This window comes from Ostrea edulis, chromosome 9 (assembly GCF_947568905.1).
Source record: "Ostrea edulis chromosome 9, xbOstEdul1.1, whole genome shotgun sequence".
Lineage (NCBI taxonomy): Eukaryota > Metazoa > Mollusca > Bivalvia > Ostreida > Ostreidae > Ostrea > Ostrea edulis.
The window spans coordinates 22619326-22643475 of NC_079172.1; the positions used below are offsets into that span (position 1 = coordinate 22619326).

The 24150-nt window shown below is 33.4% G+C and overlaps 1 protein-coding gene across 6 annotated transcripts; it reads left to right on the forward strand.

Moving 5' to 3' along the window:
- Nucleotides 1-38: 38 nt before the first annotated feature.
- LOC125659947 (leucine-rich repeat-containing protein 27-like) lies at nt 39-24150 on the forward strand. 6 transcript variants are annotated; one of them, XM_048891756.2, is made up of 13 exons: nt 39-441; nt 1122-1314; nt 2078-2224; nt 2579-2828; nt 8517-8675; nt 9921-10009; nt 10580-10662; nt 11095-11171; nt 13427-13553; nt 17010-17070; nt 20518-20553; nt 22647-22714; nt 23207-23347. In XM_048891756.2, the coding sequence occupies exons 1-12, from the start codon at nt 139-141 to the stop codon at nt 22688-22690; spliced, it is 1569 nt and encodes a 522-aa protein (XP_048747713.1). In that variant the 5' UTR covers nt 39-138; the 3' UTR covers nt 22691-22714; nt 23207-23347. The 6 variants fall into 6 exon arrangements, with proteins under 6 accessions (XP_048747713.1, XP_048747718.1, XP_048747712.2 ...); XM_048891761.2 differs by lacking the exon at nt 20518-20553; XM_048891755.2 differs by lacking the exon at nt 23207-23347 and having other exon boundaries at nt 20518-22714.

The following is a 24150-nucleotide window of genomic DNA, read 5'->3' on the forward strand; positions in this document are numbered from 1 at the left end:
CGGAAATCCTCACGTGATCAAGATCTCCATAGTGATTGGATTGTGTAGGCCGCCATATTTGTTATGGTTTGACATGTGGACTGTCGATGACAACACAGGAGAGCGACTCGTGGTAGTAAATTGGGGTATTCTGGTGTCATGAAAATCAAAGACAGTTTGCAAACTGAGATGGCAGACCTTGAGGAACATCCTGATTTAGATAATTTGGATATCGAAGGAGTTATTGATGGATCATCGGAAAGTGAAATCGATCGATTAGAATTGTGCTCCCCTGGCCTAGATTCCCCTACTGAAAGAGGGGTAGCCAAAACGAAAAAAGAAGAGGACTTGATTTTGAAAATTATAAAACAGACAAAAGTCCTTGGGTCTAACACACTAGAATTATGTGACAAAGGACTGCTACAAATTCCCCGCGAACTTTTAGAACTGAATAACCTTGAGGTAAAGAATTTGTGATGTGCTTGCATAAACACGCAGGACCCGGAGGGTTCATTTTAGATACTTAGGGGTAACTATATGTCGAAGAAAAGTCAGCTATATTCTAAAAGTGGTATTTGAAATTAAGAAATTATAGCTAAGACTTGCAATGTACATTAATTGAAACTAACAACTGGAAGTGTATACAAATAGGCAAATACATGCATTTATCCTCAGCCTAGCATATAGGTTTGAGCCCATTTACCACTAAACTAATAATGGAATTAAGATATTTTATTTAAAGAAAATGGGGAAAATCTGTAGTGCAATAATAATCACACAATAGGATAAAACGTAAGTTCGTTATCTGAGATCAGTTAAAGAGATGCAACTTTATGAGATCGCTGTCATTTTTTATAAGGAAATTATGGGGTTTATGACAAAAAATTTCTAGACAAATGTGCAGCTCCGGCACAGACTTTTTTGTGCACTTTTGTCATTAGAGCTTGCAAGTCGGGCTTTGGGCTGGCTATAGCTGCGCTAGCTATAATATATGTCATGTTGAAGTTCTTGATACTGATACACACAAACTAAGTTTTAGTTCTCTTCATACATGTACGTATGATAAAACTAACTTACTAAACAATTATGAGAGACGGAATGCTTCATGGGTTTATTTCAGTTTTGTTGTTGTTAAATTTCAGTATGTGTATTTGGAGGGAAATGAGTTGACCAGTCTACCTGATGACTTTTTTGACTGCTTACCACGGCTGACCTGGCTTGACCTCAGGAGGAACAAACTCTTACGTTTACCCAGCGTATACACTGGCAGACATAACCACCTCCGAACACTTCTCCTGGAAGGAAACAAACTGCGAAGTCTTCCACTTGAATTAGGTACAGCTGTACTCTGAATTCTTGATGTGGGGTTGATATGCATATACAAACAATATATATATTTACAATTACAATCATGCACTGGATATATGGAGAATCCTCTGTCAAATATTAACATATGATTAAAAGATTCTCAATTAAGCACTGTCCCCTTGTATTCTTTGCACTTTTGTGATCATGCAACTCAATCATATGCCATATAGGAATATGGTACGTACATATGTACAAATATGTATTTCAATGCACTACATCTAGTTTTCTTTTAATGTTGAACTGGAAATTTGTTTATGCAGAAAATTTAAAGTTAGGACCGTACATTGACATAATTGCCTCCAAGGGCATTTAGATCCATGAAAACAGAGTTAGCAAAAGAAGTCAATGGTTAATACACAACATATATAAGTGGGTCAGATAAATGAAATGAAAATTAGTGGGTTAAATATTGTTTTCTGCATGGTTACAATCACTTTACTTTTTATATGCTTTTCAAAGTAGTCCATTGAGTCTTTAGATCAGGTTTTATTTGTGAGGGTTTTTTGTTGTTGTGGTTTTTACTTTTTTATTTTTGTGTAATTTAAAAAAAAAACCTAATTTTGATGATATTAACAACCTTATGCAATATTCTATGTGATTTACATGTATTACTAAATATTACTTACAATAATTTCTTCTTGTGCCAAAGTCAACAAAGTAAATCTTTTGATGATAATATCCTGTGAGAATTTTTCTGATGTACATGATTTATGTTTTACCTTTATTACAGGTTTAATAAAAAGTTTGAATGGCTTGAACATCAGCAATAATCCTATCGAATTTCCCCCCAAAGACATCATGGAAAGGGGGACTTCTGAAATCCTGAAATTCCTCAGGGAAATGCTACAAGCCAAGTCTTCAGGACAACTTTTGAATGGTAAATACACTACCCTTCCTACGATGATGGGGGAAATATTAGAACTGCATTTTCATTTATTTATTATTTACTTACATGTAAAAAAGGATATGCTTGCTTGAAGACTACCCTATGAATTCACTTTTTTATTTTTAACAATGTGCAGTACGGGTCGAAGTCTACAAGATTTTGAGGAATCCTTGTCTCAGGCAACTCAACTTCATAACCTAATGAGTGGACAATATACATGTATATCAATTTTTATGAAAGCTAGAGCAAATTGACTCGCAGATTTGTGTGGTGGCCAAAGGCCTTTTAACTTGTTATTAATGATTTAGAGCCATTTTTATACACAACAAAATCTTTGTCTTAAAGGTTCCCCTGGTAATGAAAGCAGTAGCAGTTCGGATGACTGGGATGATGGGGACGACCTTCAGGATTACGCCAAGAGGCGTCAGAGGACCCTCGCTCTGGATGATGCAAAGAGCACCACCACAAAATCATCCGACCCGTTCGGACCTGTGCCACAGCCAGTGGCCTTTCACCAACCGGTCAGTTACACGGACAAGAAACAGGAAAAGGCAGAGAAAGTGCGGCGGGCGGGGGCCTCAGGGACAGTTGAAAGGTAATATAAGACAAAGCATGTAGCAGAATGGCAGGTGGGAGTCTTGAGGATAGTTTAAAAATGAATATTTTAGTACTGCAGGTGGGAGTATTGCAGACAGTTTAAGTATGAGATAATGAAGGTGGACAGTTTAAAGTTAAGATTGATGAAGGTATAGAGTGGGTCTTTGGGATAGCCAAAACATGAGATTGATCAAGGTGGAATTTTAGTATGGCAAGCAGGGCCTGGGCAGGAACAGTTTAAAGGTGACCTTGATGAAGGTGGAGAGGGGAATATTAAAGAGGTGGGATTGATTGAGATAAAGATTTTAGTATGATGAGCATGGGCCTCAGGGACAAATGAAAGGTGAGATAGATCGAGGTGACAATTTTTTCATAGTTCATGAAACAATATACATGTATCATTATAATGAGCATACATGCCAACTTTTAAAAATCTCCATGGGGGATTTTGCGTGCGACGACCTTTTTTCTAAGCTCTAAATTCGTGATATTTTGCCATGAAAATAAATATTTGTCTTTTCAAATAAAATATTAATCTAATCATTGTACATATATCATATATTAAACCAATATCAAGTGTGGTTGACCATTAACTTTAACAAAACTAAATAAAAAAAACACTTTGAATTATATACATGTACATGATTATTTTATTAACTATTCAGCAAAAAGTTAAAAATAAACTAACATATCCTCTCCAACAACAAGTTACATACATATTAGCAAATAATACTTAAAGTTGCATCCTTTCACACCATAACATGACTGGATTATATATCAAAATTTAACTTAAAGCACATGCATTTAGGTACGACTACAAAGGCGATCTTGCTGTCTGTAAACGTGGGATTGCAGAGTCTGGTGGAACAATCTGCATTGCAACCAGAAAAGGAGTGTTCCGCCCTGCCACGAAGTTTGCGAACAAAACCTTTGCACCCATGACATCTGAAAAAATTACCAGATTAAAAAAAGTCATCAAAATATATGTTTTTACTTGTAAATTAAAGCTACTTGCTAATGTCAAATTCAGTAGACTTGTACGAATTACGCATCACAAATTCTATTGTATACTATGCCCCCTATAATTTTATAATACATCGCTATAGATTCGGATAGCCTATATTATTATAATAAAAAAATATATTTGACGTATCTTTTGCATATTTTGGATGCTGTCAGTGAAAGGCGAAAATCGAGAATGTCTGATTGTTTGGTGGTGACACTATCATCGTCATTCACGTTTGTGTAAAGAATATGTCAATTTGAAATCCGTTTTCCCGATTAATAATTACTATCAAAACATGTTCCTCACTGTCCACTAAACACCCCGACACAGGTAGACCAGGTAAATTACACAACCCCGATACCACGCGACACAGGTAAACAGCAATGGCTGACTATTGTACCGATTTCTGATTGGCCAACCACAAAGAAATGACGCGGGATTTCAAATTCTGGTTGGAAATCAGGGTTTCTTGTCATATAATGAGAGATATTTTTAGAAAATCTGGATTTTGGGGTATTTTTGCAATCCCGATCGGGATATCGGGATTTGCTTTTTCGACTGCTTCAAATCGGGAGAATCCCGCACAAATCGGGAAAGTTGGCATGTATGAATGAGGACGGGAAAATCCATGTTAAGAATATTTGAAACTAGTATGTGTTGAAGGGATGAGATTGTAGAAACATAATTTATAAAAGATTCATACAACTTTGTAGATGTTTTAAAACTTACTGGTAATTGTTGACGGTTAGAATAAGCCATTGATAAAGATTTACAAAATTAAAGTGTTCCATTTAAAACAACATTGAAGATATTGTATATATTAGACATCAAATGCTTTTAAAGTTTGTAATTATACCCCTCACAGTACCTCTTGTTTTGAATCAGAATCAGAGGTCCATCTTCCCTAGATTGTTTCAAGTCCTTCATTTTGTTTCCTGTTAGATGAAACAGGGATTTAAGATAACGAACAGTGATGTCTTACATTTCCCTTTAAATTTACATTTGTATGATCAATTAAATCACAAAATTTTCTAAGACTATCAGGAAACACAACAGGAAAACCCTTTAATCAAGAAACACAAAGACACATAGGCTAAAGATGTAGATAATATTGTACATTACATTATACAAAGCATATAGCCCAGCTTTCTTTATGTCCGTTAAGGTAATTCAACCCCTCTAGAATTATATAGGTTCAATCTTATATTTGATTGTTGATTCTTCAAGTAATATATCTTAGTAACAAATAAAAATGATAAAATAAGTATTTTGTGGGATTAATAATTTTTATATCAATTAACACATATATACCTGTTATCAACGTCAGAAAATTGCAATTAACAAGTTTCACAAAAACTGGTTAAAACGATATATAGTAGTATCCATAACAATTTCATGAAACTGTTTCTTTATAAAATATACAAAATGTTTTGAAAAATAAACGAAATCTATCACATAGTGGATTTGATAAATAATTTAATGAAAACAGGATTATTGCCCTTGGATTCAATATTTTGAAACATATAATTGATTATTCATATATAACTTTAACTTTTGAAATATTCTATGGTTTACAAGATTTTTGACAATAACTATTGAAGAAGACTCCAATAAAATTTATGTTCCTGTCATGCATAAATCTTATTAAAGCATTGACTTTTTGAAATCTTATGACATCATAGGAGGGCGGAACTTTGTTACCAGGAATAATGCTAATTGTCATGATTGTAGGAGCTTAATCTAATAGGAATTTTTGTAAAAACTGATCAATAGTACATAATTTATGAGCCGGACTACTAGTACTACATATGTTGCTCTGTACTGATTTAGATAAGGTTTTGAGATATCTTTGTGCTCCTGTAATCAGAGATTTGGAGATATAGTTTTTGGTCTCTCTATCTGTCTGTTTGCTTGTCCAGAAAAATTTTGATCTTCAAGGTCATAACTTTTGAATGGTGACAGGACCTTTGTTTTCATGCCAAATTTTTTTACTGCATGACATTGACCTTTTGATTTGACCTACTTTTAAAAAACTTAAACGTTGGCATAACTAGTTAATGCTATGGGTTTCATATTTCATGTCTGCATTCCCTGTGACAAAACCTTTTGCTGGGTACCAGAATTACTTTGCTGCCATACAGGGACATCAGTGTTTCACAAACACTGTTTGTTTTTCCAAATTAATAAAGTTTTAGCTAACCCCCAAAGCATTTAACTGGAATATCAGTGATCAAACATGTGTATGGTTAGAGATTATGAAAATAGTTATTTTTATGTGCTTGTACACTACATACATGAAGTTTTACATCAACTTGTGTGGTTTATATATTGGATTCTTTTCATGTTGAATTTTCAGTACTGATTCCGCTTACAGAGAAGGCTTTTATATGGATAATAGGTACCCATGCTGTCTCTTAAAAATAGTAGAGTCACGTAAGATACATCAGCTAATAAGATCTCTGATATATAGTTCTCTCTTTTTTTGATGTTATTCGGTATTTATGGATGAAGAGTCTCCAATAACCGTGTGTTTGTTCTCCATTAACTCGGCAAGCCTGGGGATAGGATATGTACTCGAGCCAATCACTTAATCTGACTTTCTGAAAGAAATGAACTAATAACAGCTCACCCATATATGAAGTTATGAAGGAAGTTGACTAATCATATATATATATATATATATATATATATATATATAGAAAGCACAAACAAACAATTATAACAACCAACCTTACATTAACCCCTAGGATCTAAACGATACATGTGATAATCAATCAATTAATATATAAAGCACTAAATAATCACAACTAGGTACTGAAAGGAAGTTTTGTTATGCTCCTAAAGCGCTACTTATACACACTGATGCAATCTCACACAGTCGCTGTGCTATTCAGTGTTTAAGATACAATTGCATCGAGAGATCCACTCTCCTTATTAAAAATATCTTAAACACTGAATAACACAGCGACTGTGTGAGATTGCATCAGTGTGTATAAGTAGCGCTTTAGGAACATAACAAAACTTCCTTTCCGGGGAAGTCGTTGTGGCCGAGTGGACTTACGCACTGGTTTGACAGTCTTGCTAGGCAGTGGGTGCCGTAGGTCGCTGGTTCGACCCCGGGCTGGGGTGAAAATTTTCAGTACCTAGTTGTGATTAATAAGTGCTTTATATATATATATATATATATATATATATATATATATATATATATATATATATAATGTATATATCTATCTGGTTGTGTGTTGGTATTATAGAACATATGGTTGTGTGTTGGTATTATGGAACATCTGGTTGTGTGTTGGTATTATGGTACACCAGTGTGTGTGTTGGTATTATGGAACATCTGTGTGTGTGATGGTATTATGGAACATCTAGTTGTTGGTATTATGGAACATCTAGTTGTGTGTTGGTATTATGGAACATATCTGTGTGTGTGTTGGTATTATGGAACATCTGTGTGTGTGTGTGTGTGTGTGTGTGTGTGTGTGTGTGTGTGTTGGTATTATGGAACATCTGGTTGTGTGTTGGTATTATGGAACATCTGTGTGTGGGATGGTATTATAGAACATCTGGTTGTGTGTTGGTATTATGGAACATCTGTGTGTGTGTTGGTATTATGGAACATCTGGCCATGTGTTGGTATTATGGAACATCTGGCTATGTGTTGGTATTATAGAACATCTGTGTGTGTGATAGTATTATGGTACACCTACATGTAGGTCTTTGTTGGTATTTTGGTGTTATATGTTCACATGATTATTATTTTTTACTGCTTTTTACTGTCATCCCCTTAAACTTGATTACTTTCTTTCAAAATGTTTGTAGAATGTTTTGGTTGATTATCATATTATGCATCCTGGATTTGCTGCATCCTTAGAAATAATGTCATCTTCATAATAAAAAGTGTGATAACTGAACTGGAGCTCTCAGGCGGAAAATGGGATAGACCAGAATTGCCCTGATTTTCTTTTTCTGACCAGAGTGTACCCTGATTTTCTTTTCAGGACCAGAGTGTACCCTGATTTTCTTTTTCTGACCAGAGTGTACCCTGATTTTCTTTTCTGACCAGAGTGTACCCTGATTTTCTTTTTCTGACCAGAGTGTACCCTGATTTTCTTTTCAGGACCAGAGTCTACCCCGATTTTCTTTTCCTGATATCCTGATTTTCTTTTCTTGTTCTTGGAGAGCTAAGTTCTTCAGATAAATTTAGGATTGATGTCTGTAGTTGGTGGCTTTAAGGATTTATTTTATAGCCTGTTATTCAATTCGTATGCACACACCATTGCAGTTATTGAGACTGCATCTTTCAAAAAATTCTAATTCTTTGGTTATAGATATACATGTATTGTATACTTTCAAAAACTGAAAGACAATTTAATAAGTTTTTGGGTTGTTAATCTGTTCTCCATGTCACATTTCTGTCTTTGCAGATGAACATTATGAAAAAAATTAATCAATTTTAAATCTTGTACATGTAAATGTAAATTGTTTGTAAACTTTGACATAATTGTATTATGTTTTAAGTGAACTGGAGACAAAGAGTAAAAGTGTTCTAAGATGTACAAAGCGTCGTTAGACTTTGTTGTAGTACAGCTGCAGTTATCACTATGACAGTTATTTTGGTCTATCCTAAAAGTTGAGGCCATTTATATTTTATGTTGTATTTTTTTCCTACAGTCGTAAAAAGTCAGCAAACAGTGTGATGAACTGGAAAGTAAACCCGTACCCTGAACCTCCATCAGAGGAATACTCCAACTTCAAAATGACGGAGGAACGAAGGCTGGCAAAGATCAAGGAGCACAAACAAAAAACGGACGCCATCATACAGAGGAGAAAGTGAGTGACAGGAAGTAACCCAGGGTCGTGCATTTCATTGTTGTACGTTTCATTGTTGTGCATTTCAGTGCATTTCATGGTTGTGCATTTCATTGTCATTGTCATGCATTTCATTGTCGCGTGTTTCATTGTTGTGCATTTCATTGTTGCGTGTTTCATTGTCATGCATTTCATTGTCGCCTACGTGTTTCTTTGTTGTGCATTTCATTTTCATGCATTTCATGGTTGTGCATTTCATTGTCATTGTCATGCATTTCATTGTCCCGTGTTTCTTTGTTTTGCATTTCATTGTCGTGCATTTCATTGTTGTGCATTTCATTGTCGCGTGTTTCTTTGTTGTGCATTTCATTATTGTGCATTTTATTTTTGTGCGTTTCATTGTCGGATCAAACATTCTGTGGAGAAATTCTTTGATTCTGACCATATACATGAATCCTCTTTTGCACTTGAAAACATGATACAGTAAAACATGTTTATAACGATCATACTTATAACGAACTCATGTTTATAACGATCATACTTATAACGAACTCATGTTTATAACGATCATACTTATAACGAACTCATGTTTATAATGATCATACTTATAACGAACTCATGTTTATAACGATCATACTTATAATGAATTCATGTTAGGAAAAATTTTATTGGAACTATTTTTCACTGGCCCTTTATAACCATATTTTACTGTATTGACAAATTCTGTTGAGCTGACGATGTCAGCTCATAACCATACATACATGTACAGGTTGTACTGTAAGAACTACAGGTATGTTTATTATAAAGGAAATATTCTACAGGCATTTGTCAATCACAATAATTGAGACAATATATATACTGACAGCTAGGGACTGGTAAAATTTTGTTTGTTAGCTTATTTTTTGACCGATGGACACAGAAAGAAATGCCAGGACTCAATTATCACTTTTACATCTCTCTAAAGAATATTCATTTTGAAGTTTGGAACTGTATTTTCTTATTGTGCATGCTATAAACTCAAATTTCCATATACATGTACACTTAATTAATATTATTGTACATATGTTCTAAATTTTGATCTAAAGTATGTTTCATTAATTTAATGTCACTATTCTTACTTGTATTTATTCCACCCTACCCCACCCCCAATATTTTTACCCACCTACACATAATTTTAAAAGATATAGTATCCACACAATATGTTAATCCAGGCCCTGTCCATTTCATTCAAATTTATGTACATGGTATCCATGGTAACTGTTTCAGGGATGACGAATCTCTGAAGGACTGGAGAGTGAAGACGAAGAAAATCCAGCAGAAAAAACAGTACGAAAGCATGATCAAGGGAACGAAAGGTGACAACACCAATTTGTTATGACTGTGCTCTGAAATGTTGTTCTCGATGAATGGAGTTAAATTAACCCTCGATATATAGAAATATAAGGGTATATTTTTACTACATGGATACTAATCAGCTTACCTATTCTAATGAAGCTGTGCACTGAGAGAAGGAGATTCATTTTCAAATGAAATTTCCCCCTTCAATTCCGGTTTATATACATAGGCCCACTTGAGCCTAATTTTCAGTTTAAATTTAAAACAGAGATTTCACACTTTATGAAGCTTTTCTTCAACAGAAATTATTTATAGAGGAACAAAGCATGCTATTTGTATAAAGTTCTGGATTTTTATGGGAAAATGAAATTATGTTTTTATACGACTTGTACAGTGCATTACAAAAAAAAATGTGCATGCAAGATCAATTAAAGTTCTATCAAGAGAGAGAGAGAAGAGAGAGAGATCATAGGTTGTGCTTATAAATATACAAAACTGTGGCTATTTTGAACAAATATTTGAGTACTATTTCGGATCAAATGATTTATAGTTTATAGTCCTGAATACACTAGTGGAATTTTTACTTCTAGATTATGTTGATGCTGTTGAGAAGGCCCCTTTTGACATTGACAAAAATCACATGAAGATTCCAACTAATGAAGAAAGAATTAAGGTGAGGCACGTGATAATTCTTTCAGGGATCATATGGGTAATTTTCCTTTACTTAGAGTCAGCAGTTCAAATCTTAATGGTGTTGGTTGTTGCTTCTTGTTTAATTGAGGGTATATATAGCAGGACAATTGTTCTATCTATGTAGGACCAGTGAGTTTAATTAAACATCAAACAAGATAGCCATCAGGGTTATGCAAGAAATAGGAAAGGTGAAGAACAAGTCTAGGATAACTTTATTCCTTATTCTTCATGTGTTCTTGGCAAACATACTAGCCAGGGATTATTTTATAGTGTAAAACTCAAGGTGCATTGATAATTTACTGACAGTTCAAACATCAGAAAAGCAATTTAGTTTCTAGAGTGTTTTTTTTTTTTTCAAATTGAGAGTGAATTTGCATCACACATGAACTCATAGGAAGAATTTCTTTGACAGGAAGACATTAAAAATGCCCATGAAAAGGTTCGTCGTGCAATTTCACCAAGCTCCCGCCAACGCATTGAGGAAGAGAAGTAAGTTATTTGAGGTTCCCTCCCCCGTCTTTGACTTGTGTGCAATAAAAATGCTGATTTATATTCATAACACAGTTGAGATGTAGAAAAGTAACACAAAATTTCTTTCACTGTTTTCATGTCAACCTAGGGTCTGCATGAATTCCAACAATTGTAATAATCTCAAGTAAAACACTTGATATCATTGAATTTTGTTCTATCACACAATTGAAGCTCAGAAATTTTGAAATCACTCTTGGACCAATATTTTTTATAATTTTTGTTTTTAGCTCACCTGAGCAAAGGGTCAAGTGTACTTTCGGATAAAAATTTGCCTAATGTCTGTTGTTGCTATTGTTGATATCATTATTAACTTTTCATATCTTCATCATCTCCAGAACCACTAGGTCAATTTCAATCAAACTTGACACAAATCATCCTTGTATAGAAGGGATTCATGTTTGTTTAGATGGAAGGCCATACTCCCTCCAAAGGAGAGATAATCAAGAAAAGGCAAAAATAGGGTTGGGGTCATTTAATAATCTTCAAGAATCACGTGCGGATCCGGGTTATAATAGGTCCTCAGTACTCCTTGCTTGCCGTAAGAGGCGACTAAATGGGGTGGACCTTCGGATGAGACCGCAAAAACCGAGGTCCCTTATCACAGCAAGTGTGGCACAATAAAGATCCCTCCCTGTTCATTGGCCAAAAGCGCCAAGCATCTGCCTAAATTTTGCAGCCCTTCACCAGCAGTGGTGACGTCTCCATATGAGTGAAATATTCTCAAGAGGGACATTAAACAATATTCAATCAATCAATCTCAAGAATCAATGGACCAGAAAAGTTGAAATTTATGTGAAAGTTCCCTGACATAGTGTACAGTCTTTAAGAATCTTTACTCATGGTCATCTAAGATAAAGAGTGGGTGCATAGTTTGCATGAACATAGAATAGAGGCTTTATCAAAATTGTGACACTCACATGATCCAGGGGTTAAAATCCAGGCTAAAGTGTTGGATATTAATAAGCCTGTAAATTGGGTGTGTAGTCACATTCTGTATATCCGATTATTTTGACACACTGGATATGTTGGGTTTTTTGTCTGTTGAAAAAAAAAATTGCCAAAAATAAAAGTGTAAAAATTTCTATCCATATCAATGGTACACTTGTTAAATGAAATCGTGCCAAAGATATAAGCAGGAAAATCTCAATCTACTTTTTATAAGGAGAAAAGCTTGCCAAGTATTCCCCAATCCAAAACGACCTAATGTGCGTTATACAAAGGCTTAATTGAATCAAAATTCTGAAACTCGTGACCCTCTGATCATCAAATCAAACAGTGTGTCTGAAGCATCATGTCTGATTTAGTGGTCTATGCCTGTTAACCAGATATAATATGCAAATCTGATTCTTTAGGCTAAATCAGTGATTTACAATTAAGGTACCCCCCTTATATGTTTCATATATATGCAAAATGAGATAACCTTGCATTCATTTCATAGTTAAATCATGAAAAACAATTACATATATACAATGCAATGAAGTGTTCTATGCACTATTAGTAAACTTGTAAAATCAAGATCATTTTACATTGTAAAATGGGGAGGCTTTTTTTAGGGGACCCAGTACATGTACCATGAAATGTATACTTCTTGGGATTGTATTCATCATCAGTTTTGGCTGGGTGGTACAATTAATGTATAGTCGGGTATTTTCATCTAACATCAGTTTCGGCTGGGTGGTACATTGTAGTCGGATATTTTCATCTATCATCAGTTTAGGCTGGGTGGTACAATTAATGTAGTCAGGTATCTTCATCTATCATCAGTTTCGGCTGGGTGGTACATTGTAGTTGGGTATTTTCATCTATCATCAGTTTTGGCTGGGTGGTACAATTAATGTAGTCAGGTATCTTCATCTATCATCAGTTTCGGCTGGGTGGTACATTGTAGTCGGGTATTTTCATCTATCATCATGCAGTTTAGGCTGGATGGTACAATTAATGTAGTCAGGTATCTTCATCTATCATCAGTTTCGGCTGGGTGGTACAATTAATGTAGTCGGGTATTTTCATCTATCATCGGTTTTGGCTGGGTGGTACAATTAATGTAGTTGGGTATTTTCATCTATCATCAGTTTTGGCTGGGTGGTACAATGTAGTCAGGTATTTTCATCTAACATCATCATTACATGTCGTTTGATGTTTACAATGATGTAGTGTGAATGTCCTGAATAATGATCAGCAGCAGCAAATCAGTATTTTCTGGAAAATTGTAGGAATGCAAGGATACGAGAACTAGAGCGACGAATTAAACAACATACATCACATATGCATGAAAGGAGGAAACTTCCTAAGGGGTCCCCACAGGAGGAAATGGAGGCCGCCCGCAGGGAGTTAGAAATTGTAAGTATACTTAATCTTATCAAATCAAGCCATTTCTAATGATGTCAATTTTTAATTTGGTGAGGAATTTATTGAAAGAAATAAATTAATATTTGTTTGTGTTCTGATATATGAGTTTTTACAATGGATGATTCAGATCTAAAGGAAGAAGGGAGTAATTTTTGTAATTGAAATCGTAATCACAAAATGGTCATGTTCACAAAATGGTCATGTTGAGAATTAAAGTATTAAAAGAAAATTGAAGTTATGTAGTGTTGTAGCACAATTGATCATCAATCACTTTTTGATATCTCATATGTATAGTGTGTCACATCAGATCCCAGAACAAATCCAATATTTTTTTCGACATTTATTCAAAAAAACTTTTATTTTGATACTCTGTATTTTCACTTCAATGTATAATGATGTACATGTAGTTAACAGGGGGAAAGTAAACAGACTATAATCTAAAGCACATTCTAAGCTCTTAATGACAAACGAAATAAAAGAATGCTTTCATAAACAGTTCATATATTTCCACTTGCATGAATATAGGTTAAAATGATCATTCATTTATTATCAGTATGTGTACAGTGTATGGACAAAGAATATTAAATTCATTTTCATAATTTCCTATGAAAATGGTTTTTTGTGGTAAATTTGCAACTTCTGTTTACATCAAATCCATACAATAATTCATTAAATTACTTTTGGATTATATTTCTTCCTATCTTTTTTAATGATGAAGGTTTTTGATATGGGAAGATATTTATTATAATTCATTTTTGTTAAGCCTATGAAATCTTCCTCTACTAATTTAAATTATATTTATCTGGAATCCTTATTATCAGCTCCTACCTCTCTCCATTTACAGTTTTACACTCTGTGTGTGTAAGTGGTGCTTTTGATATCAATTTATCATTTTCAGATTACACCTAATTACAGAAAACTTTTTATTGAGGGTTTTAAACTTCTACATCTAGTTTTTAACACTTACGGAAAATTTGTTCTGCATGGCTTTCATAAACATCATGATATTAAAATTGTTTTGTTTTATAATTAACTTCTCCTTTTTTTTCAAAAGTGAAATCTGCATGGACAAGTCATACAATTTCCAGATTTTGATAATCTATTAACATTTCAGTAGAAGTCTTGTGGTTCGGGGTGATAGAGTGCATGGCTATCTCTATAACAGAATTAAGTTACAGGACCTTAGGTAGTCAAACACTACTGACAAAATACAAATTATCTCCAACTGCTCAAAGTTTTTGTGCAAATCCTCCAAACCACTTGTACCATTTAGCTGGATTCATGCTAAATTTTGCATAGATATATTTGTGAAACTGGGTCAATCATGCTAATTTAGCATAGATTTATCTTTGTGAAACTGGGTTATGCTAAATTATGCATAGATTTATTTATCTTCATGAAGTTGGGTCAAAATGCTAAATTAATAGTGAAGTGTATCTTTACGAATGATGAATTCATTTCTCAAATTAAATGTCGCTTGTATGTGTTTTATAAGTCGAGTTTATTTTCATGAAAAATCTCTCTGTGATTTGAAAAGATCAACAAAATTGCTAAACTGCAAAATAGCTAGATTTATAATACCGCTCCACGGTGATGGTCTTAATGGCAACCAAAACTTAATTAAGAAATAAATTCCAGTTTTGAAAATACATGAGGGTATAAACTATGATGCTTTATGCCAGCATACGAGCATGTTAGTACTTCATGAAAAGTATGCCATACTACATAAAATGTTGCGGTTTATACTCAATCTGATCAAAGTAAGATCTTTGATCCTCTCTGTTATTAATTGTTATGTCGCTACACAGATCTGAAGACTTTGTGTAGCGACATAACAATAATGGAGCGGATCAAAGATCTTATTTTAATCATATTTGGTTAATACTGGCCCTCATATTTTCAAATTATATTTTATTCTACTTTCATTTTTGTCAGATCCCCAGCTGTTAGAATAAATGTACTATATTTATGAAGATTCATACATCCATTGTTCACATCTGCATTGCATTCATGAGGAAATGGCTATTGTTAATATATTAGTAGAGATTGAAATTTGAATATCATTTGCTGTCTCTCCCCAAAGTTAATTACCATTCAATGCTAGATTGTGAGAACATCACGAGAACATAAAATCACATGTGCTACACTCTTAAAGATTTAATTGTGTATAGGATTGTTTTAGTGATTTAACTATTTAAAGAAAATCACACATGCTACAGTCAGAAAGACTGTTGAATAGTTATAGTGATTTTCTTAAGATAAATAAAATCAAGACACTCAATCAATTTCATCAGAGAATCATCTTATTATATAGGTCAATTAATTCTAAATATCAATAATTATTGATGATTAATGTTGTTTACCTGTAATCAGCTGTTTTGAAGTTTTGGAACAATTCTGGGGGGCCTAGCTAGCTTAAATAATGCCATTCATTTATTTGAATTAATTAGCTCCCCAGCTACATAAAACCTTTGAAATGAAATTTTCTCAGCTGAACAACCCTTACCAAAATGTAAAGTTTGCTGCAAATTTGCCGCAAGTTTGCGGCAAACAAATCAGTGTGCCAGAGCTGTTTGCCAGAAATGTGCAGCTAATGCCGCTAGCGGCATACAGTGTGCCACTAGCAGCACACAGTGTGCCAGAAGTGCACCACAACTTTAAGGTAATGATTGTGTGGTAGTTTTTCCTCTTTGTCAGTAATATGTTTTACATGTACAGCATGACATGACATGACTGCTGACAAATGGTACTGAGAACACCTCCAATATTCTATTGACATTGTCCATCCATCAACACATTTTTTGAGGCACAATATTTTGGGTATTTCTACAATCAATTAACTAAAATTGATATATGTGTGTACATGCAAGTGTATGGTGATCTTACAGAGATAAGCTGTAAATTATGATAGATTTTGATGCCCAGATGTCAAAGTCATATGTGATAATAACTTCAGAATTTTATGTTGCAACAATTAGAAATTCAAATTAGGCTTTCATTTTTTTATGTACTAAGTGAATGATGGTGAGAGGAAGTGACTCTATAATTTTGAGTTCATAAGGTGAAAGGTCATTGAGTTAAGGTAAAAGGTCACTGGTATGATGAAACTTCTGGAGTGTGGATGCTTTTATGAATTTCTTCACCTTTCCTTCTTTTATTAGGTAGAAAAGAATTACATCTCATTGATAATTAATCAAAACTTTCTCTAACAAAATTAATACATGTATAGCCAAGATAGTTTCAGATTCCTGTTATTTCACCAGCTCATCAGGGTTTTTGATATGAAGAGTTGCATCATTTAATTGTTTGATTATCCAAGGAAATCTACTGTTTTGCACATCATTAAAAGAATATATTTGTACAGTTATAATGAAGACTAGGTATACATATTACTGTTTAATGTTGAAAGGACATTTGAGAAGATAACAAGCTTTGCTCCTTGTCTAGGTGAAATCTCTGCAGAAAGACCTCCTGAAGCGCTATCAGGAACTCAAAGCGTGGACCACAGGTTTTCTATAGCTCTCTTAGACATTCAGTGCTTGCTTTCTACCAGTCCATTAATCCTCATTGCATGCTTTTTTTTTTCTTTTTTTTTCATACTTAGATGAACTCGCAGGTGCTTGATGTTACCAAAAATGTTACATATATTGGAAAAATTGTCCACCACAAAAAGTTGTTCATTTTTGGATAGCATACATATTGTTGTCATATTCCATTTAAGCCAATCTTTAAGCATTATTTTCTTTGTTGACTCACTTTGTGCAATATCGAAATCAATCTACTGAATAGAAAAGAATCATGGTTTTTAAGGAATGGTAGACAAAAATGGACAACCTGCTATCCAAAATGATTGACTCAGTGGTGGACCGTCTTCATATTTAGTGCATTAGGACTTCCAATGTGTGTGATCTTTTTGGTGATGATAAGCACCTGCAGTGTATACATTAAGATGGAGACTTGGTGTGCTCTAACTACATGTATTAGAGAAAATCATTGTGTAAATAAAGTAATTACTCTCAACAGTTTTATAAATATTATAATTCCACAAGTTTGGTTTTCAGGAAAGATTTTCACTGTTTTTATTTTAACATTTTAAGAGTGCAGTAGTATATTTTGATATATATGTCCAAGTTAACACACACAAATACTCATATCTGCACACTAAATTTTTGCGCATTTAAGGTTTAGGACAATAAGATATTTCAGCAATTAATTGATCATATAGTATATTCAACATTAAGGATTTAATTAGAGTATACTTAGAATTGCATAAAAGCAAAATGTATATATTGGGTCATGTATATTTCTGTCATATTTACTTCATCTGACTTTAAATTTGCATATATCTTCTCTGCTGCCTAAATTTCCTTTCACACTGGCTAGTTTACTAGGTTATATTATATTGTCAATCACTTTTTATCTGTGAGAACTTTATTTTCACCAATTTCATGATTTTAAATTCGTCGACTCAAAAATTATGGTTTTCATGAATGATTTGAATTTAAAATCACAAACTTAATGTCATGTACACTGGTAAAACTGCAAAATTAATGTAAAAAAGTTTGAAGAAATTTTTAAGTGATTTACAATCATTTTACTTTTATTATATGTATTTCAGTATATTGTATTTATAAGGTAAAAGTACTAGAGATGATTCTTTAAAAGATTATTAAAACCATATTTATATTATTTATTTGATTCAGGAAATACTGGCACAGAATCGAACCCTGTAAAGTTTATCGATTTATCAAAATTATGTTTTAACTTTTTATTTTAAGTACAAAGAAAATAGGGAAGTCTTCCTGCCAAGAAGCTGTTGAGTCTTGGATTAATGAATTAAAATAGTTATGGGATAATTGATGCACTATAAATCTTTAAAAGGACCTTGTTTTAATGCAGGACAAACCATAAATGGAGTTCTTCACATTAACATTATCTTACCACCCATTCCAAAATTCTGCCCGTTTGGTAAGCTCTAGGTGTGAACAATTTTCATTGAGACAGCTAGATCAAGTCGTGTGAATACCAGTTAACCTTGTCAAAACAGTAAGCTAAGTAGAGCGTTCAAGTTCAGTAAGCTACATGTACGTAAAGTTTTGTGTTCAGGTACAGTAAGCTTAAGCAAAGTGTTCATGTACAGTAAGCCAATTAAAGTGTTCATGTACAGTAAGCCAATTAAAGTGTTCATGTACAGTAAGCCAATTAAAGTGTTTGTGTACAGCTATTTTAAAGTAAAGTGTTCATGTACAGCTAAGTAAAGTGTTCATGTACAGCTAATTAAAGTGTTTGTGTACAGCTAATTGAAGTGTTCGTGTACAGCTATTATAAAGTAGAGTGTTCATGTACAGCTAAGTAAAGTGTTCATGTACAGCTAAGTAAAGTGTTCATGTACAACTAAGTAAAGTGTTCGTGTACAGCTAAGTAAAGTGTTCGTGTACAGCTAAGTAAAGTGTTCGTGTACAGCTAATTAAAGTGTTCGTGTACAGCTAATTAAAGTGTTCATGTACAGCTAAGTAAAGTGTTCCTGTACAACTAAGTAAAGTGTTCATGTACAACTAAGTAAAGTGTTCATGTACAGCTAAGTAAAGTGTTCTTGTACAGCTAAGTAAAGTGTTCATGTACAGCTAAGTAAAGTGTTCATGTACAGCTAAGTAAAGTGTTCATGTACAGCTAATTAAAGTGTTCTTGTACAGCTAAGTAAAGTGTTCATGTACAGCTAAGTAAAGTGTTCATGTACAGCTAAGTAAAGTGTTCATGTACAGCTAAATAAAGTGTTCATGTTAATGTTTCATACACTATGTGTCTTAAATACACTGTATTACATGCATATATATGATAAATTAAACTAGTCACCTGGAATGAAAAGAATTAGGAAGAAAATGAACCATATATGAATACAGTTCTTGATCAATATAATGAATCTAAGGTTCAGCCACTCTTGAATTTTATTTACAGCTATAACATTAACAAGGCATTGCAACATTTCAGATCGAAACAATAAACATGAAATAAAATCACAACAATATTTAGGCATTTCATTTTATTAAAAGGTATAAGAAAGAAAAAAAGAAAACATTTTAATAAATCGTGAAATACATAATTTATTTGAAAACATAAACAACAGCTAGGGTATCAAGTGTTGTTGCACCTACAGCACTGGCTGTCAGATCATTTTCACAATTAATATCAATTACTAATTCAATATTTTGTACATTACAATTATTGATTTTTACTTCATAAAGGACATTATGCAATAGTTGTAATTTAAAGAAAATCTATGGTTGTGTGGTTGAAGATGGAAAAATGGCCACTCTCCATGGAGTGAATTGTTTAAACTGCTATAACATGTACTATTCAGATTCTAGTTTAGCTTTTTATAACACAACTTTTGTGTTATTTTTAGCATTTAGGAAACAAGCTAAGCCTTAATGATTAATTCCAGGAATGATGTTTAAACAGAAAGCTAATGCAATTTACAAGGTACCCCACATCTATATCTTCACAGAGTGTAGATTAATGTCAAGCCACTTCATGTGTATTGATACACTCACACCAGAAGGATTGTACTCTGTCCACAAATGTCAAGAAAATTTCACCAATCAGCTGTGGGTTTTAGAATTACTAAAACATGCAAACATTGAATTTTTAATAAGATTTTATGGTACTTGAGTCAAATTTTGTAAACATTGACTGATTGATTAAAATTCGATACCCCTAGTAATAGTTGAAAGTAGGGATATGACTAATGGAGGACAAATAAAGGTTGAATTTAAAATGTATCATAGATTTTGAGTACTCTGACTAAGCCAAACCTAATTACACTATCACATATTGCTATGCTTTATAGTGTAATTAGAGATCTGGCTTTATTCAGATTGGATTATGAGTTGCTGCTATATGAGTAAAACTATATTCTAAAAGGATATGATTTTGTTAAAGTTGTTTTGTATTACAGATTCAAATGTTTCCAGAAAGTATCCCCATGCATTTGGTAAAAAAAAAAAAAAAAAGAAGAGATGTATTGATATAGAAAGAATAGAAAAACAGACATTGCATGAACTATCAGATCAAGAGAATCAGCATGTGTTCTCAAGATTTAAAAAAAAAAAAAGGCTTCGAGGATTGTCTTTTCTTGTAGAAGTTCTTTTGTGTCTTTCTCAGTCTGTTTCCATTGACTAAACTTTTGTAGTAAATGTTTACATGCAAAGAGCTTAAGAACATATTGAAAAAAGGCTTTGATACACAAGTTTACGAAGCATGTAGGTGATCTTAAAAAAATCTTTTTGCAATATTAGCTTGAGTGTTGCTAGTAATATGCACAATGCACTGTATAAACTACTCCAGTTCTCAAATCATAATCATATTGTACTCTCCAAGGAAATATTAGACCTTGAGTTTCTTAAAATACCGATTCTGCATGGACAGACAGTCAAGTTCTTGTTATGCTAGTCTACCTAAGCATTGTCGTCATGGATATCTAATGAGCATCATCAGCAGACAGTTTAGAGTTCAATATATTTCATTCTAGAAATGTTCAAAAGTTAGGAGGGTAGACTCACAAGAGGAATAATTTTGTTGTGGACTGTACCATGTTAGGAGGGTAGACTCACAAGAGGAATAATTTTGTGTTGGACTGTATCATGTTAGGAGGGTAGACTCGCAAGAGGAATGCGTTGGACTGTACCATGTTAGGAGGGTAGACTCACAAGAGGAATGTGTTGGACTGTATCATGTTAGGAAGGTAGACTTGCAAGAGGAATAACTCTGTGTTGGACTGTATCATGTTAGGAGAGTAGACTCACAAGAGGAATAACTTTGTGTTGGACTTTATCACATTTGGAGGGTAGATCCTCCTTTTGATCATAATCTTGAGTCAACTGTTATACATATAGAATATATAGTACCTAGTGCTGTCTGTTTGGTTAATATTGCTTTTTTTTCCCGTCGAATTCCTGATATCTGATTAGATGGTAGGCCTATACCATAAACATGAAACACTGCTAAAGGTTCTCTTGGAATGTCAGATAAAATTTGAGCACACTTCTGTTTTGGGGATTTTTAATTAAAGTGTATAAGGTTATATATTCATGTACTTCTCACAAATTTTGGTCCACTGGTGGTAAATTACATTGTCTTTGACAGAGTCTTTGGACTGATCTTTAATTCTATGTTACCTTGGACAGAGTCTGTGGACTGTTCTTTAACTTTCTGTTACCTTGGACAGAGTCTGTGGACTGTTCTTTAACTCTGTGTTATACCTTTGACAGATCTTTAATTCTGTGTTACCTTTGACAGATCTTTAATTCCGTGTTACCTTTGACAGATCTTTAATTCCGTGTTACCTTTGACAGAATTTGTGGACTGCTCTTTAATTCTGTGTTACCTTTGACAGAATTTGTGGACTGCTCTTTAATTCTGTGTTACCTTGGACAGAATTTGTGGACTGCTCTTAATTCTGTGTTACCTTTGACAGAATTTGTGGACTGCTCTTTAACTCTGTGGTACCTTGGACAGAATTTGTGGACTGCTCTTTAACTCTGTGTTACCTTGCCTAATGTAATTATTCTGCTAAGTAGAATTGGATTCTCTACAAAAGTAATTTTGTACACTCCTGACCTTATTGTACAAGTTTTCAATGTATTCTTTGTAATATCTTGTTCTATTGTGTTTTTATTTACACCTGTGTTGTGAATTATTTCTGTGTGTCTGCCGTCAGTGTTAGGTTACCTAGTAACTGTTACTGAGCTTGATAGATCATTATAAATATGTCGGTGTAATAGAAAGATTTGTTAGTACACGACATTGCATGGAAATAGAAATGTTAGATACCGCTCTGTAGAAAATAAAAACAGATGTAATCGTGCTAATATCAATTTAATTGTTAAAAAGAATTGTGTCAAACATTTTAAAAACCATGATTTACAACAATTGATGACAAAAATATTACAAATAGCTGTGTTATAAAGCAGTAGGAAGTGCATGTACTGAAAAGTTTGATATGAAAGAGAAGTAGGTACTTTGATTTTTTTAATTGATATAACTATTGATAACTGGAGCTGTGTTGACAGTCCCTAACATTTACAGGCAGAAGTTCTATCAATTCCTATAGTGGTTTAGTCTGGCATTAGTCCTGCAGCCACGTGGTCCGGCTAGTAAGTTACATTCTAAATGTCAGACAGGATTGTAAACTGTTTCCGGTAGCTAGGCTTCAAGATTAGTTGTGTGGGATTTTTATTTTCGTTTTATTTTGTACTGAAATTTGAAATATTCTCTTTCATTATTATCATTGGACACCATTTGCAAAAAGGAGAACGATTTTTATTGTTGTTTTGTATATCAAATTTTAAGTCACTTTATAAAATTTTAAATTCACATATGTCTTATTGATTAATCTTTTAACCAGATTTTACTAACAGTTGGAAAGTACCCTCACGGTTATCGACAATAGTTTGTTAATTCACTCCGTTGATAAATAATATCACATGACCATTTTGTACGTTTCTGAGTGTGCGTGTGGTGATTTTTTTTTTTTTTTTTTTTTTTTTTTACCTCATCAAAGTAAATATTTTCAAAATGATGATGTTGATTCTGGAAGAAGTGATTAATGTTCAAATAAAAAGCAGTATTTATGATATTCATTGCAGGCTGAAGATTTGCACAAGGAACTAGTGTCAACCCGGAAGAACGTGGAGTATCGGTTTAAGGCGTTTACTGGGGATCTTAGTGTCGGTCACCGAAGGATCCCAAAAATCTAGTCTTATTAACTGTGTAAACGCGTAGCTAAGACGGGTGAATTTGGAGTGGACTTGAACGTATTTGCATTAGCTATAGACTTAATTGTTTTTGATTTACACGACCAATGTACGGTGAAAAGGTGCTAATGGTTATCGATGCTGAAGTCAAATTTACATTCCATTTACAATCCATACTTTAGATGTGTCACATGTAATTTTTATTCAGTACTTGAACCATTTGATTATTGTTTGCTTTTCCTATTTATTTCATTTAGTAAACTATTTAGAATGTTGATAAGTAACATCGTTTTTCTATCACTGAATGTTACTATATTTACACTGGTGTGTGGTTCCTACACAGTGTATCTTCTTGCCATAGACTTTAAGGAGGTTGAGTGGTGATTATGAATCAAAAGTGTATTCTATATTAGTGAAATTATGAGTGGAAATGATTAAAATAACCATAAGTCAGATTCCTGAAATCAAGACATCGTATTTCAATGTACTTAAAACCATACAACATGCAAGCCTATATACAATGTACATGTATATATACAATGTATAACATCAAAAAATCAAAAGCACAAGAAAAACATAATTCATGTACATGGATAGTATCAATGACTATTTTTTCAAAATTATTTTTAAACTGGCATTTGTGCGCATGCATTAAAAGGCGATTACGAGAGAGAGAAAAAAAAATGACGTTGGACTCTCTAACACACCATTACAGTGTTGCACCCAACCGTCGTAGATATACATGTATCGTATATATTTCTTACATTGTCACATTGTGTCTGCATCCGTCCATTATATGTATCGTTATGAATGTTAAATAAAGATGTTAAAACACA